General features: G+C 42.6%; 2 protein-coding genes across 3 annotated transcripts in view; both read left to right on the top strand.

Annotated features, from left to right (window-relative positions):
* LOC134284819 (uncharacterized) lies at positions 1-9,335 on the top strand. Of its 2 annotated transcripts, none has more exons than XM_062844127.1 (2): positions 1-4,452; positions 4,511-9,335. In XM_062844127.1, the coding sequence occupies exon 2, from the start codon at positions 4,893-4,895 to the stop codon at positions 9,321-9,323; it is 4,431 nt and encodes a 1,476-aa protein (XP_062700111.1). In that variant the 5' UTR covers positions 1-4,452; positions 4,511-4,892; the 3' UTR covers positions 9,324-9,335. The 2 variants fall into 2 exon arrangements, with proteins under 2 accessions (XP_062700111.1, XP_062700112.1); XM_062844128.1 differs by having other exon boundaries at positions 1-4,613; positions 4,684-9,335.
* LOC109408938 (uncharacterized) overlaps positions 1-15,450 on the top strand; it is a 463,030-nt gene that overhangs the window by 289,023 nt on the left and 158,557 nt on the right. The gene's annotated exons all lie outside the window — the stretch shown is intronic.

Genomic DNA, 15,450 nt, shown 5'->3' with positions numbered 1-15,450 from the left:
TCGAAATCATCCATTTTGGTATGTCAGTTTGGTTTAGATTATACTAGAAATCCTCTACATAGAGATAAGCGGAAGTTACATATGTCGATTCGGCAACGCTGTTCATTTTGTTTACATCAGCTGCCAACACTTGCTGCAAAGCTAGATGTTCAAACTTTGTGCGTGACTTCGTAGTGGTTCAAGTTGTTTTGTTTACATTTTCTAATAGGCTCCTAAAGGCCTATCTCAATTTCTGCATAATTCGATCTGGCATTGATTAAAACGACATGTTTACTCATTTTTTAAGTATTCCTATTAGGTAAAGCCCATAAAATATATTTTCAAAAATTTTAATAATTTTTGCAACACTCCTTGTTTAGCACTAAATTTTGGGTAAATTTTGTTTACCGTGTATGTCAAACAGGAACATTTATTGTCAAAAGTGAGCCAATGTGGTGTCTTTTGCAACCCGCCGTTTCACTTTTGTTACGTCAAGGTTGACCTCGAATGTCAAACAAGACCTGCTCATCATTATTTTATTTTCAAGTTTATTAACTATTCTGTTATTGTTTAAGTTCGGAAAAATTACCATTGAGATCAGAAAAGCATGCTCTTTCGTGTTATGCAGCAAAACCGGGGAAATATTTTTCATTTTAGGACCCTATTATAATAGATTTTTTTTCAAAATTTTGAGAAAAAATAGCGGAGCAATCGATGAAATCTGAAATTTATTGTAAAGTGTTAAGCTAAACATATCGGCAGAACTGAAGCAAGAAGCAGCAATGAAAGTTTTTTCGAGAAGTGCAGCAACAAAAGTTTCGTCATACTTTTGAAAGCAGAATTAATTAAATTCTATCTTTTTACTAAACTTACATATGCCGTCAATTTCTCGATATTAAAAATAAATAATTTTAATTTATTTAGCTCGGATTGCAATACCGTTCAATCGACGCCTTCTTACGAACGATCAGCCTGTTCATTTGGCTCACACTTTGACAGTTCTCTCTGCACGATTGGCTTACAATGGCCGCCTCCGCAGATCTCTATAATGTAGGATTACTAGATTATACTAGTCGGCTCCGTGACACGCCGTGGTTTCTTTTTCAAGCTTTCTTCTCTTTTTGTTGTTTCTTTTTCAGCTCATCTTCCGTTCTTCACGAAGCTTTTTCTATGTTCCTTTTCTTCAGCCACACGTCGCTTTTCTTCCTCTTTTTCTGAGAACTCACGAACAAACTCATCATCATGTTAAAATGTGATACCTTTTAGATCGGTATTGTCGCTTGTTCTCACGCTGCAGAGTCGCACTCGTGTTGACTTCAATCTCCCGTTCAACTGGTACATCAAAGGCCGCCGCATTTGTGTTCAAATTCACTTCAGTCTTCAGTCTTCGTTATTTCAACATTCCAACGAATTTTAGGTGCTGCTTCTTCTAGGATTCGAAAGATGTCAAACAGAGCTTCTTCTTCAGGATTGTCGAGAACAATGAAATCTCTCTTGTATGCTTTAGCCCGCGTTGATCCTATCACTGAAGCGCACTGTTTCAGTGCTCGTTAAGCTTTCTGTAAGTCGGTTTGGGGAACATCGGATACCTCATCTGACAACACTTCAAAGACCTCCTGCTCGGCAGACTTATCCATACATTTAGTATAATCTATGGCATTTGGTATTGCAATCCCATAGATATAAACCCGACGCCCTTAATCCGCTAGTGATGCTTCTCGTAGTAAGCGAGTGTCGGAGACAGTCCTGTGAAATGAACTAACACTCGGATTGTTGTTCTGAATACGAATGCTCATGTTTATTGCATTAGGAGTATTTATATGTGATGTTAACAATAGCTGATTGTTTATGTTCAAAAGGTTCTTGACTCATATTGTTGATCAACATTCTGAATAGTTCTTTATCAGTTAAGGTACTACTACTACCGTAGCTATCATCATCATTAACAATCATTTTGGAATTAGCACTTGCTTCATTCCTATTCAGCCTACACTAAACTAAATAGTTGTACTCAACATCCTGAAGAACACCTGCGAAGTCCTTCAGCGTTACCTTTCGTAGCCGATCGTCCTTACGAAATCTTTCTACTGCTTTCAGCCAACCGTTTTCAAACGGTTTGAATGCGGGTGGCATGGTTTCCCCTGACGCATGGAAAGTAAACATGACAGTGACATTAAGCTTGCTGCTGTTCCTTTCAACATCATACACATTCCGGCTACCATGCAATGCCAAAACCATTTTGGTTTTAAGGTTAAGATTAAAGGAGGTTTCATCTCCATTCAAAATCCTGTGAGGATCATCCAGAATATGCAAGAGGTTTTTGTCTTTCAAATATGTTTCAATTTGTCGGAACCAAGGTTTGATGTCGTCGGGTGAAACCTTCGCACTGGCGTTTGTAATGATTTTTTTTTGTCGACGTTGTAGGAACAGTCTTAGCCATTTCTTGCCTGAAAACACTTTTTGTTCATCGACGGTAGTTCATATATATTTTTTTTTTATTTTATCTGTATGAACGAGATTTTTAGCCCTCTCTCTCTCTCTCTCTTCTTGGCGTAACGTCCTCATTGGGACAATGCCTGCTTCTCATCTTAGTGTTCTATGAGCACTTTCACAGTTATTAACTGAGAGCTTCCTCTGTCAATGACCATTTTGCATGCGTATATCGTGTGGCAGGCACGAAGATACTCTATGCCCAAGGAAGTCAAGGAAATTTCCTTTACGGAAAGATCCTGGACCGACCGGGAATCGAACCCGTCACCCTCAGCATGGTCATGCTGAATATCCGTGCGTTTACCGCTTCGGCTATATGGGCCCTTTTAGCCCTAGGCTAGTTCATTTCGGGACCCACGCTTTACTTCCCTTCCGAAGAAAGAACTCATATTTCGCGAGTTTGTCGGGAGTGGGATTCGATCCCAGGTCCTCGGCGTGATAGTCAAGTGTTCTAACTATCACACCAGGTCCGCTCCAGCGGTAATTCATATATATTTTTTTAATAACTCATACCTAGATAGTTGTTGATGAATGGGGTGTCTCGTGGATTTTCATCAAGGAAGTGCTTGACTCTTGACACCCTCCCTCAGCATATCTTTGGTGACCGGTATTTCTCTGCGCTGACTGTCAAAGACCCATGAATCCTGCTCATTCTCTTCCTGTTCGGTTAATACCGACTGCATGATTTTTCATTTTCAGACGGGACCGGATAGTTGACCTCGGAACGCCGTAATGCTTAGCTGCTTTATTCAAGCCCATCTCTTTACTACGAACTTTTCGAACAGCAGCGGCGATTTCATCCGCAGAGTACGACGTATTACTTACCTGGTTCGGATTCCTGGTTTTAAGCGTAGATGAATGTTCATACAGTATGATTAAATTTTGAGTATACTCACCATTTTCGTTGAAAAAACAACCTTTTTCAGGAAATTGGCACAGGCGGGTCGAAATCTGGTGTCGCGTGAAAAACAATAACAGTATATGAAAGTTTGCCCAGGGCGATTATTGGGTCGGTTGCTGCGATTGATTACCAGTTTTCGCCTTCCGTATTTTGTGAATTCAATGATATAAACCACAAAAGTACGAACACGAACTACCGTCTACCCCCGTTGGTTTGATCGCATCTAATCTGAACACTTTTTAATTTGACCCCCGCTAATCTGCACATGGTTCAAATTAAAAATAGTTCAAAAGTCATTCTGCTAATGGAACGGGGTGAAACGGAACGCAGAATCAAAACAAAACATCAAATAACGTTACCAGCAGTGTGTTTTACCGTCGCCTACAGGGTTGCTAGAAGTTCAAACTAAAAAATGAACCCCGTTGGTTTGCATGAGGTGTCGTTCAAACCAACGGGGGTAGACGGTATGTGGCTTTGTATCATTCAATTTAGTTAGTATTTGACATTATGTACGTGAAGAGTAGAAATTGTAGTATTTTATACATTTTCCCCGATTTGATTTTTGGCACCTCTAATAATTTCACACACAATTTTAGCTCAGTTGAGCATGGACCTTGTTACGACGCGTTAGTGAAAGCCCCTCGGTCGGAGCCGCGCCAATGTACCATGGGGATTGCGAGCACTGACAGTGAGTAACGTGGTAGCCGCAGGTAGGAAAGAATAAACAAAACGTCTGTCAAATTGAAGGATTGTCGAGTCATGATTATTGGATTTGTATTGTCTATCCGGTTGGAATCAAGACCGACATTCAATCAAAAATTGCCATTTTCTTAGTCTACAAGTGTCGCAACTGTTTCGCATCTAGTGCGCTGTGTTGCTGACAACAACGGGAAGGATGCGCACTACTTTTGACATGATTAAAAAACGTCGCGAGTTGGGTCGCGTCGCGACTTGATTGTGCGAAGTCCGGTTTGGTGGCGGCCCGACAATAATAAGGTGAAATCGATTAACTAAAATCTTAAAGTTCATTGCTAGTAATTCCCATAAACCTATTATTTGTTAGATTGATCAAGTTTACGTAGGTAAAAATAATGAATTTATAAAATGCCTCGAATATTATGCGTATTTATATTTAAGTAGGAAACGATAGGCGATTGAACACAGCATCGATAGTTATTGCAACTTAACTGCATCTGCGTATACGAGGCTCGATAAAGTTTTTCCCAATTCGATATACGACTCGGTAAGATTGAACTAATTGTATGTTTCACGGTGCCTTGAGTCTTGCGATTTATGATGATATGTTCTAACAGGTATACTTAGTAATCTACGGAAAACTGAGAGGTTGATGGAATTCACGGTAGAGCGAAAACCAAGATTGTGAGTAGCGTTGTGTTTTGGAGATGATATTGTAATGTAACGAACTGTTTGAATTTCAGCTAAAAGCACAAATAAACACCATTTAGTTGCTAAACGGACTTGGTCGCTCGTAACAAAATCTTTTAGAATCTTGAGCGTCAAGATGGACAAAAACGAAACCTCCACGCCTAGTTGCCGTTCGTGTAATCGACCCGATACCGCAGATGCAATGGTCGCTTGTGATGCCTGTGGCCATTGGCACCACTTTGGATGTGTAGGAGTTGATGCGAGTGTAGAGATTCACCACTGGATATGCAGCGAATGCAAGGTGAAAGGCCACCCGTCCGGATCAAACGGTGCCGGCGAGAAAGGTGGCGCGCAACACACTCATACAATGGAAACCCGATCGAAAAAGGTTGCTGGTAGTAAAACATCGTCGCGATACAAAAAGACCGTGGACATAGTTGTTCGGTCGAAAGCCGGGAGTGCTACATCCCATCGATCCGTGATTGAAGAGCAATTGAAGTTATTAGAGGAGCAGGAACGTTTAAAGGAAGAGGAATTGCAGCAAAAGGAGGAACTAGAGCGACTTGAGTTTGAAGAAAAGAAGCGGCAAATTGAAGAACTACGTCGTCGTCAAGAAGAGGAATCCAAGCTGCGAGAAGAAAAGCTGGCTAAGCAGAAGGCGCTGCAAGAAGAAAGGCTGAGAATGAAGCAAGCATCTCTTGAGAAACGCCAGGAACTAATTAGGCAGCATGCACAGATGAGTGATCGAGGATCGTCCATTTCCGGATTCTCGGCTAGCACAGAAGGCAGTAAAGTAGAAAAGTGGCTAACGGATCGCCAGGATCAGAACGATCTCCAAAATCAGGGGACTATGATACCAACTACGCGACAGGCCTCGCTACCGCTGGCTTCGCCCCGAGCATCAGTAATCGGCATAAACACTCCTCACATTAGTCGTCAACCTCCTTCGGTAGAACTCCACCAGCACGGCCAGATTGCTTCTCAGCTCCAAAACCTGTCGCTACATGACCTTCATTCCACGCAACAAGTAGCCCACCCTTCACTGCCCCCCGCGTACATGCAGATCGCAGCACGTCAAGTGACCGGCAAGGATCTTCCAGTGTTCAACGGTAACCCGGAGGACTGGCCCATGTTTATTCGAATTTTCGAGGAGACCACGGCAGCGTGCGGATTTTCCAATGTGGAAAACCAGGTCCGGCTACAAAAGTGCTTAAGAGGCATTGCATTAGAAACTGTACGTAGTAGGTTGCTGATGCCCGAAGGAGTTCCCCACGTCATCAAAACCCTGGAAATGCGATTCGGCCGACCAGAACTGATTATTCGGTCTATGCTGGATCGGATTCAACGACTTCCGGCACCAAAACCAGACCGCCTGGAAACAGTGATCGATTTTGGACTGGCTGTTCAGAATCTGGTGGTTCACCTTCAAGCGGCAAAGCAAGACAATCATCTGAATAACCCAACACTACTCCAGGAACTGGTAGGCAAGCTACCAGCACAACTTAAGCTTGATTGGGCTCGGTATAAAATTCTCAATTCTTCGCCAACTCTTGCTACATTTGGCAATTTTATGGAGCAGTTGGTTCAAGCTGCTAGCGAAGTGTCCTTCGAAGTACCAATTGCCGCGACGACGACCCAACCAGGAAAATCGAGAAGCAGGGAAAAACCTGTAGCATATTCGTATTCCCACGACAAACAAAAGGCGTCTCCTTCAGGAAACACGGAGTACAAGAAGAAACCTAAGGCCTGTTCTATGTGCGGTGACTCTGGCCATCGTCTGTGGGGTTGCGACGAATTCAAAAAAATTGGATTCGAGGATCGTACGAAATTCGTGCGACAAAACAACCTTTGTCGAACATGCCTAAATTTTCATCAAAAGTGGCCTTGTAAAACATTCCAGGGGTGCAACGTCGACGGTTGCCAAGAGAAACACCACCCTCTCTTACATCCACCAGTTTCCCGTGAACCGATGCATTTGTCAACGAGTCATTCATCGGTGCGCACCGGTTGTCCACAATCACTTCCGTTCTTCCGTATACTGCCGGTCGTTCTCTTCAAAGATGGTGTTCAGATGTCCACCTTTGCGTTCATCGATGAAGGGTCCTCGTCCACCCTTCTAGATCGTTCAGTAGCTGATGCTCTCGGACTTAATGGTCCTGTGGAGCCACTCACGTTGCAGTGGACGGGAAATGTTACCCGCAAAGAAAAGAACTCTCAATGCGTACAAGTTCAGATCTCCGGCAGAGACAAATCATCGACATACTCACTGGTGGACGCCCGGACAGTTGATAAACTATTGCTCCCGAAACAATCGTTGCCGTACAGGATACTGAGGGAAAAGTTTCCACATCTCCGTGGCCTACCAATCGAAGACTACGACATGGTGGAGCCGAAGCTTCTTATCGGAGTGGATAATCTCAGGCTTGGGATCCCACTTAAAATTCGAGAAGGTAGACATAACGAACCCACAGCAGCGAAATGCAGATTGGGTTGGACCATCTACGGTGGTGGTGGAAGCTCGCTATTGTCATCGGTTACAGTGAACTTCCATACATCGGCGTTTCAAGACCCAGACCACGAATTGAACCAGCAACTTAACGATTACTTCACGCTGGACCAAGTTGGAGCCGGTCTATCTTTCCCAATAATGGAATCAGAAGCAGACAAAAGAGCGCGACGTCTGTTAAGTGAAACCACACGTCGGGTCGGAAACAGGTTCGAGACTGGTCTGCTGTGGAAAGCGGACGACGTGCAGTTCCCAAATAGTTACCCTATGGCTGTGAAGAGACTAGAAGCGTTGGAGAAGAAGTTGAACAAGGAACCAGATCTCCGGTTGCGTGTACAACAGCAGCTGGACGACTATATTGCCAAGGGGTACTGCCATCGAGCGTCGATTAAGGAACTGGCTGCCACGGATGACAAAAGTGTCTGGTATCTTCCGTTAAGCATCGTCTTCAACCCTAGGAAGCCCAACAAAATAAGACTTGTGTGGGACGCTGCAGCACAGGTCAACGGGATTTCCTTTAACTCGGCGCTTCTAAAGGGGCCCGACTTGCTCGTACCGCTCGTTGCCGTCCTGAGCCACTTTAGGGAGCATAAGGTGGCAGTTAGTGGGGACATTAAGGAGATGTTTCTCCGGATGCTGATTCGCGCTAAAGATCGTCAGGCTCAGCGGTTTCTGTGGAGAGAAGACCGTAGTGAAACCCCCCAAATTTACGTAATCGACGTTGCCACGTTTGGGTCAACCTGTTCCCCGAGTTCGGCCCAGTTTGTAAAAAACTTAAACGCGCAGGAATACATGCAGCAGTTCCCAAGGGCCGCAACTGCAATCGTGAAGTTCCACTATGTGGACGATTATTTAGACAGCTTCGCAACTGTCGAAGAAGCAATCGAAACAGTTCAGAAAGTCAAATACATCCATTCTATGGGTGGATTTGAAATTCGAAACTTCCTTTCGAATTCAGAGCAAGTATTAGCAGCAATTCACGAAGAATGTGATGAAAATGGAAAGGAACTTAACATAACTCGAGCGGAAAAGGTGGAATCGGTTTTGGGCATGAAATGGACCCCCAATGCCGACGTTTTTTCATACGCTATATCTCCGAAACAGGATATTTCGAAGATATTTGAACCGAGATACGTACCAACGAAGCGGGAGATGCTCAAGGTTGTAATGAGCCTGTTCGACCCTCTCGGACTCGTAACGTTCTTCCTCATTCATGGAAGGATTCTAATCCAGGACGCATGGGCGGCGGGCATCGGCTGGGACACTCTGATAGACGGCCCATTGTATCACAACTGGCAGCTTTGGATCAGAGGTTTCCAACCGCTAAAAGGACTGCGTGTTCCACGTAATTATTTCCAGCATACAGTGAATGGAGCGGTGCAACTCCACGTGTTTGTCGACGCTAGCACTGTAGCGTATGCTTGCGTGGCATATTTTGCTGTATTTGGCCCTAAGGGGATGGAAGTGACGTTGATCTCTGCAAAAGGCAAGGTGGCGCCAATCAAGGTTCTCTCCGTACCCCGACTAGAACTCAACGCAGCAGTGCTGGGTACTCGTCTAGCTGAATCGGTGATCAATTCTCATAGCTATCAAGTCGATCGCAAATTCTTTTGGACAGATTCGAGAACGGTCCTCGCTTGGATCAACTCTGATCACAGAAGATATCACCAATTCGTTGCAGTCAGAATCGGTGAAATATTATCGTCAACCCGGATGAACGAGTGGAGATACGTACCCTCTGGACAAAACCCAGCAGACCTCGCCACAAAATGGGGCAACGGTCCGAGCTTCGACATGGAAAACCAATGGTTTCGAGGGCCTGCTTTCCTACAGGGTTCCGAAGATACCTGGCCCAAGACTCGCCGTTTCACGACCGCTACAGAATTAAACAATGCACAGCACATTCACTGGCGGGCAACCCAGCCAGTAATCGACGTAGCTCGCTTCAGTAAATGGGAAAGACTTCAACGAACACAAGCGTATGTACTCCGTTTCGTTAATAACCTCAAGTGCCAGCATAAGGGTGAAGCATTAGCTCTTGGCATGCTGTCACAAAGTTAGCTTCAACAGGCGGAGATAGCACTATGGAAGCTGGCGCAGAATGAAGTTTACCCGGAAGAACGTCAACGATTGCAGGAAACGCAGGGTAGTGCCGAGGCACGACACAACTCCCTGCCTAAAACAAGTTCCATTCACAAACTATGGCCGTATTTGGATGAGGATGGAGTTCTACGTATGCGTGGGCGAATCGGCGCTGCGTGGTATGCGCCTAACGAAGCTAAGTATCCTGTAATATTACCAGATACCCACTTAATATCCTCCCTCCTTGCAGACTGGTTTCACCGCCTGTACCACCACGCCCACTCAGAGACAATCGTCAACGAAATGCGCCAGCGTTATGAAATACCAAAACTTCGAGCACTTGTAAAAAGGGTAGTCAAGAATTGTTTCGTCTGTAAACTGGCAAAATCAGTTCCTAATCCTCCACCTATGGCGCCACTACCGAAGCAACGATTAACTCCGTTTATAAGGCCATTTACGTATGTGGGAGTAGACTATTTCGGACCAGTGCTTGTAAAAGCAGGACGCTCACACTCGAAACGTTGGGTGGCTCTGTTTACTTGTTTAACAGTGCGAGCAATACATCTCGAAGTGGTCCATAGCTTGTCAAGCGAGTCATGTGTGATGGCGGTCAGACGCTTTATCGCCCGCCGCGGAGCACCAACTGAATTCATCAGTGACAACGGCACCTGTTTCGTAGGAGCCAACAAGCAGTTGAAGCAAGAAATACAAGCAAGAAACGAGAATCTGGCTGTGACGTTCACAAACGCCAACACCCGTTGGACCTTTAATCCTCCTAATGCTCCTCACATGGGCGGGGCATGGGAGCGTTTAGTGCGCTCCGTCAAAGAGGCAATCGGAGCGATCATAGATGCACCCAGGAAACCTGATGACGAGACTCTAGCAACCATTCTCATGGATGCTGAGTCTATGATTAACTCAAGGCCTCTAACATATGTGCCGCTTGAGAATGCTGATGAAGAGTCACTAACCCCCAACCACTTTTTGCTCGGTAGCTCTTCGGGCACCAAACAGCCTCCTTCGGCACCGGTAGACTACCGGACTAATCTACGGAGTAGTTGGACCCTTGCTCAACACATAACTGATACAATGTGGAGGAGATGGATCAAAGAATATTTGCCTGTTATCAGACGCCGTGGCAAGTGGTTTGACGAGGTGCGAGAGATTAAAGAAGGGGATTTGGTGTTGATAGTGGGTGGTGCAGTGCGTAACCAGTATGTAAGAGCGAGAGTGGAGAAGGTATTCCCGGGACGAGACGGACGAGTGCGTCAGGCACTAGTACGCACGTCGTCAGGAGTCTACAAAAGGCCGGTAGTGAGGCTTGCGTTGCTGGACGTCGGATCAATAGGTGAAGCTGATGAAGAGTCCTTGGGAGCTGCAGATCATCACCAGGCTTCACGAGGGGAGGATTGTTACGACGCGTTAGTGAAAGCCCCTCGGTCGGAGCCGCGCCAATGTACCATGGGGATTGCGAGCACTGACAGTGAGTAACGTGGTAGCCGCAGGTAGGAAAGAATAAACAAAACGTCTGTCAAATTGAAGGATTGTCGAGTCATGATTATTGGATTTGTAATAAGGTGAAATCGATTAACTAAAATCTTAAAGTTCATTGCTAGTAATTCACATAAACCTATTATTTGTTAGATTGATCAAGTTTACGTAGGTAAAAATAATGAATTTATAAAATGCCTCGAATATTATGCGTATTTATATTTAAGTAGGAAACGATAGGCGATTGAACACAGCATCGATAGTTATTGCAACTTAACTGCATCTGCGTATACGAGGCTCGATAAAGTTTTTCCCAATTCGATATACGACTCGGTAAGATTGAACTAATTGTATGTTTCACGGTGCCTTGAGTCTTGCGATTTATGATGATATGTTCTAACAGGTATACTTAGTAATCTACGGAAAACTGAGAGGTTGATGGAATTCACGGTAGAGCGAAAACCAAGATTGTGAGTAGCGTTGTGTTTTGGAGATGATATTGTAATGTAACGAACTGTTTGAATTTCAGCTAAAAGCACAAATAAACACCATTTAGTTGCTAAACGGACTTGGTCGCTCGTAACAGGCCTCTTTTAAGCTATTTTTCAGTTATATTGCAGTATATAATACAGTAATCTGTGAAAGTAAAGTTTTAATATATTTCCAATAAGGAAGATCCAGTAAGAGGGCGAAAACTGGAGTCTTTGCGATTTCTGGGTGTTCTACCCAACTAACATTTGTTGTGAATGTAAACGTCAACAACGCTTCCTCAACACGGCTTGAAGCTGAGTTACTGTGTTGTACATAGGGTGGGGCGGGGCAAGATGGGTCACCTAAGGATGGATCACCATAACTTTGTAAATACAAATCGTATTGGTTTGTATTTGTCCGCTACTCTTTAATACACTAGTTAAGTATGCTAAAAGTCGATAAAAAGTTCATTAAATACAAAATATGATGTTAAACAAGCAATTTTAAAAAGTGATCGATTTTGCGCCGAGAAAAAAGTGCGGGGCAAGATGGGTCACCTTTTAGGTAATTCACATTTTCTCAACGAAAAACGTCAAAATATAAGATTTGTTCCGCATTCATATATGCTCCATATCCATACTGAGTAGACAAGAGCTATTAGTAAACATTTTATAAATTTATTTGGAGTATAAAAAACTTTACGATTTCAGTGGTATTAAGACGACTTGAAAACCGATGTTTTCACAAATAAATTATCATAATTTTATGTTAAAATTTTGAGCGTTCATTCCGCTTGATTAAAGTCATTTATGGGATAGTCTTGTAATAAAAAATAAATAACTTTTGAATGCTCCAAAAATACGTTCAAAATTGAAGGTGACCCATCTTGCCCCGCGGCCGTTTATATGGAGATTATATGGAATGTATCGCTTAAGAAAAATGGCTAAAAGCCATTTTATTTTTTATTTCCAATGAGGGGGAACAATTTTTCAATCAATGCCCCAAACTTTTGTATATTCATGCTGGTCATCTAACAAAATTATTAACATAATTAAAACATGAGTAATGCGCTCGAAAATGGCACTGACCCATCTTGCCCCGCGACCCATCTTGCCCCGCCCCACCCTATGAACGGAAGCTTCTATGCAAGCCCTATATACCAATGAATCTGGCGAACCTAATCCACATGTACCATCAGGGTACCAGATTCCACTCATCTAAGGCCAGTTTCGCAGAAAAACATCATCTGTTGAATGACTATTAAGCCAATTTGTAATATTTTTCCATTTTATGTTAGTTCAATCTAAGTACAATCAAATACAAACCAAGACTTATGTCGAGAATACGTAAGTTCCCCTATATGCTGTGCAAGCAGCTTCTATGCCACCAAGTCATAGTTCTTTTCTCGGCTCCTATGTAACGACTGACTGAATAACATCTTGAGAAGGCGCTTTTTCAGCCTTTTTACAATTGTTAAATAATAGTTATACAGCATCCCCAAATCAATCAGTTAAATATAATTAGGTTATATGGATACCGTGACGCAATACATGTGGAACTGAAATTATCGCTTTTAAAATCGAATAATTAAAGGGTGAGTCATTAATTATTGTGCCACCCTACCTTCAAGTGATTCGCAAATTGTCTACAGTTAACGAAATGAAACCAAATTTTTACTGTAGTTTTGTATATGTATGTATTTCAACTTTTTGGTATAGGTTCGAATTTAGGATGCGTTTTAGTGAAATTCACGACATTTTCAATTAACGCCCTCCATGTGGGCATGTTCAGGCTCAACTTTCAACAAATAATTAAAGCTCTCTGGTTTGTTTATGCGCATCCTGCCTGGTTTTCACCCAGCTCCAAGCTTATGTTTCACTGACAACCGTTCCTGAAACCTATTGACGAACATTAAGATGATCCGATAATGTATAATCATCAATTGTTCCAAGGCGCTATACCATGATTTTAGATTTTGGCATGTGATTGTACAACATCTTTTTTAGAACTGTGAACTAAATTTATCCTATATCGAGCGGAATCTCACTGATAACTGCTCAATTCATTTTATGTAAACAATCCACTTATCCGCGAGCGGTAATGGCGGCGGCGGGCATATCCAACCGGTTCGGATTTTGACGTTTCATGGGGGAAAGTCAAAACAGTTTCGTTCTCCTCCTCACCCCTTCACCCACCGTTTTGGTGGCGCCAACCGTTTGCGATCCCCAAGAAACGTCAAAATTCGAATCGGTTAATTGTGCCCGCCGCCGCCATTACCGCTCGCGGATAAGTGGATAGACTCTAAGGAGAAACTGTACAAAATTTGATTGATTTTGGTGAAGTAGGAAAAAAGTTACGTTAGTTTGAAAATGGCACAATAATTATCGACTCACCCTTTAAAGTACTTGCCGCTACTTGGAATCAAACTCGCGATCTCCGTATCCACTGGTGCCGACGATTCCCTCGCTGCCACACTGCTATATATAAATAGCATATAAAATAGCCCGTTATGTTTTACTCCAAACAAGGCTTCATAATTGTGCCACAAGAAACCTTACCCAACTTCGTCTTGCTGCAAAAGCTTGTGAAACGTCAAACGCAATAATGTTTACATTGAACAAGCTGTGAAGTTGCCCCAACAGGTTCTTCGTCTCAGCTTCTAGCTGAAAGAGTGTTCTTTAAACACACACACGAAGCGCTGCTGTTTTGTGTATTTGTCAACATTACAAAACGTACTGTATAAAAGCAGCTGTTTTGTTGGCTGGGACTCTTATTCGATTTACACATCTTCCGGAGTTGGATTAGAGTGCAATAAAAGCAACCCAAATAATTTCACAGCACAGAGATGGATAGCTGTAAAGTATTTGTGTAGTAGCTATATATTCCGCTTGAAGTTTGTTTTGACAATAATGTTCACATCCGACAAGCCATGTTGGTATATCAACAGTTTCTTTCCCAAGGAACAATCACTTATTTAATCAACATTGCAATGACATTTTTATTCCACATTTGATTGAATTACAGTTTAACATTATTTCATCACAGCTTGTAATCAGGAGTTGTTCAAACAAAAGTGGAGAAGTTATTCAGCATTCTTCTCTCCAAGCGCGATACAGGCTTTACAGTCGGAAGTAACCTGTTTTATATCAGCCTGATATTAAACTTGTATTCAGCTATGATAATCTACTGAAAACAAATAAAAAGTGCGAGGTGCAATTATAGTCCAATCATGTTTTTCTGTCCCATCCAAACACATTTGTAACACACCAGCTCTTCTAAAAGTTTGCTCAACTTGGGATTTGAACTCGTGATCTCCCAATCACCCGTCGCATGCCTTGCCGTCTACGCCATCCTGGAACTGGGAAGTCAGTCGCTGAGAGCGAAACATCTTCACAAAGCTGTGAAAGATAAATATTTAGATTTATGGAAGGTTGGAAACATTTACCAAAAAAAGTTGTGAAGATGACTGCAACTTTCAAATTGCTACGAAAATTAGCAAATGTTTTGAGCATTGGTGTACAACAAACATCAATACATATTTAATACTGAAGAACTGCTCTATTATCATCACTTTAATCTGTTGTTCAATCGAAGAGTGATAATCGAACAAGTTAATCATAAATCCGTTTATGTAGCTTTCTGTTAAACCATTATTAAACGTATCCACAATTGCTGAAGTATTGAAAATCAGAAACATTTGTTCGACTTATATAAACCACAATCGGAAACTGTGGAACATAAGTTTTTTAACGTGTAGAAAAAAGTTCTTCTTCAGCTTATATCAAAGCTAGTAAGAGCAAATCGAACAAACAAAAATTGCTGACGTTTGTTAAGCTTTTGTAATCCTTGTTCACATACGTGCCAAATGTTGCATTTTGGCTTATTTACAATGTAAATAGCATCACTTCGGCTTATTATTCAACATTTGGTTTGGTTTAGCTGAGAGTGTTATAAACCAGCAATAATTCGACATTCATGCTTATTTATGACTTTAAATTGTTCCTTGGGTTATCACAGCTTCTAGTTGTAATGATATCGCATAACGGCCTTCGAAGCGCTGCTGGTGTGTTGTGTTGATTTGTCAGTATTACGAATTGTACTGTATAGTAGCAGCTGTTTTGTTAGTGGGGACTCCTATACGATT

This window comes from Aedes albopictus, chromosome 1 (genome assembly GCF_035046485.1).
Source record: "Aedes albopictus strain Foshan chromosome 1, AalbF5, whole genome shotgun sequence".
Lineage (NCBI taxonomy): Eukaryota > Metazoa > Arthropoda > Insecta > Diptera > Culicidae > Aedes > Aedes albopictus.
This window is presented reverse-complemented; position numbering and strand designations above follow the sequence as displayed.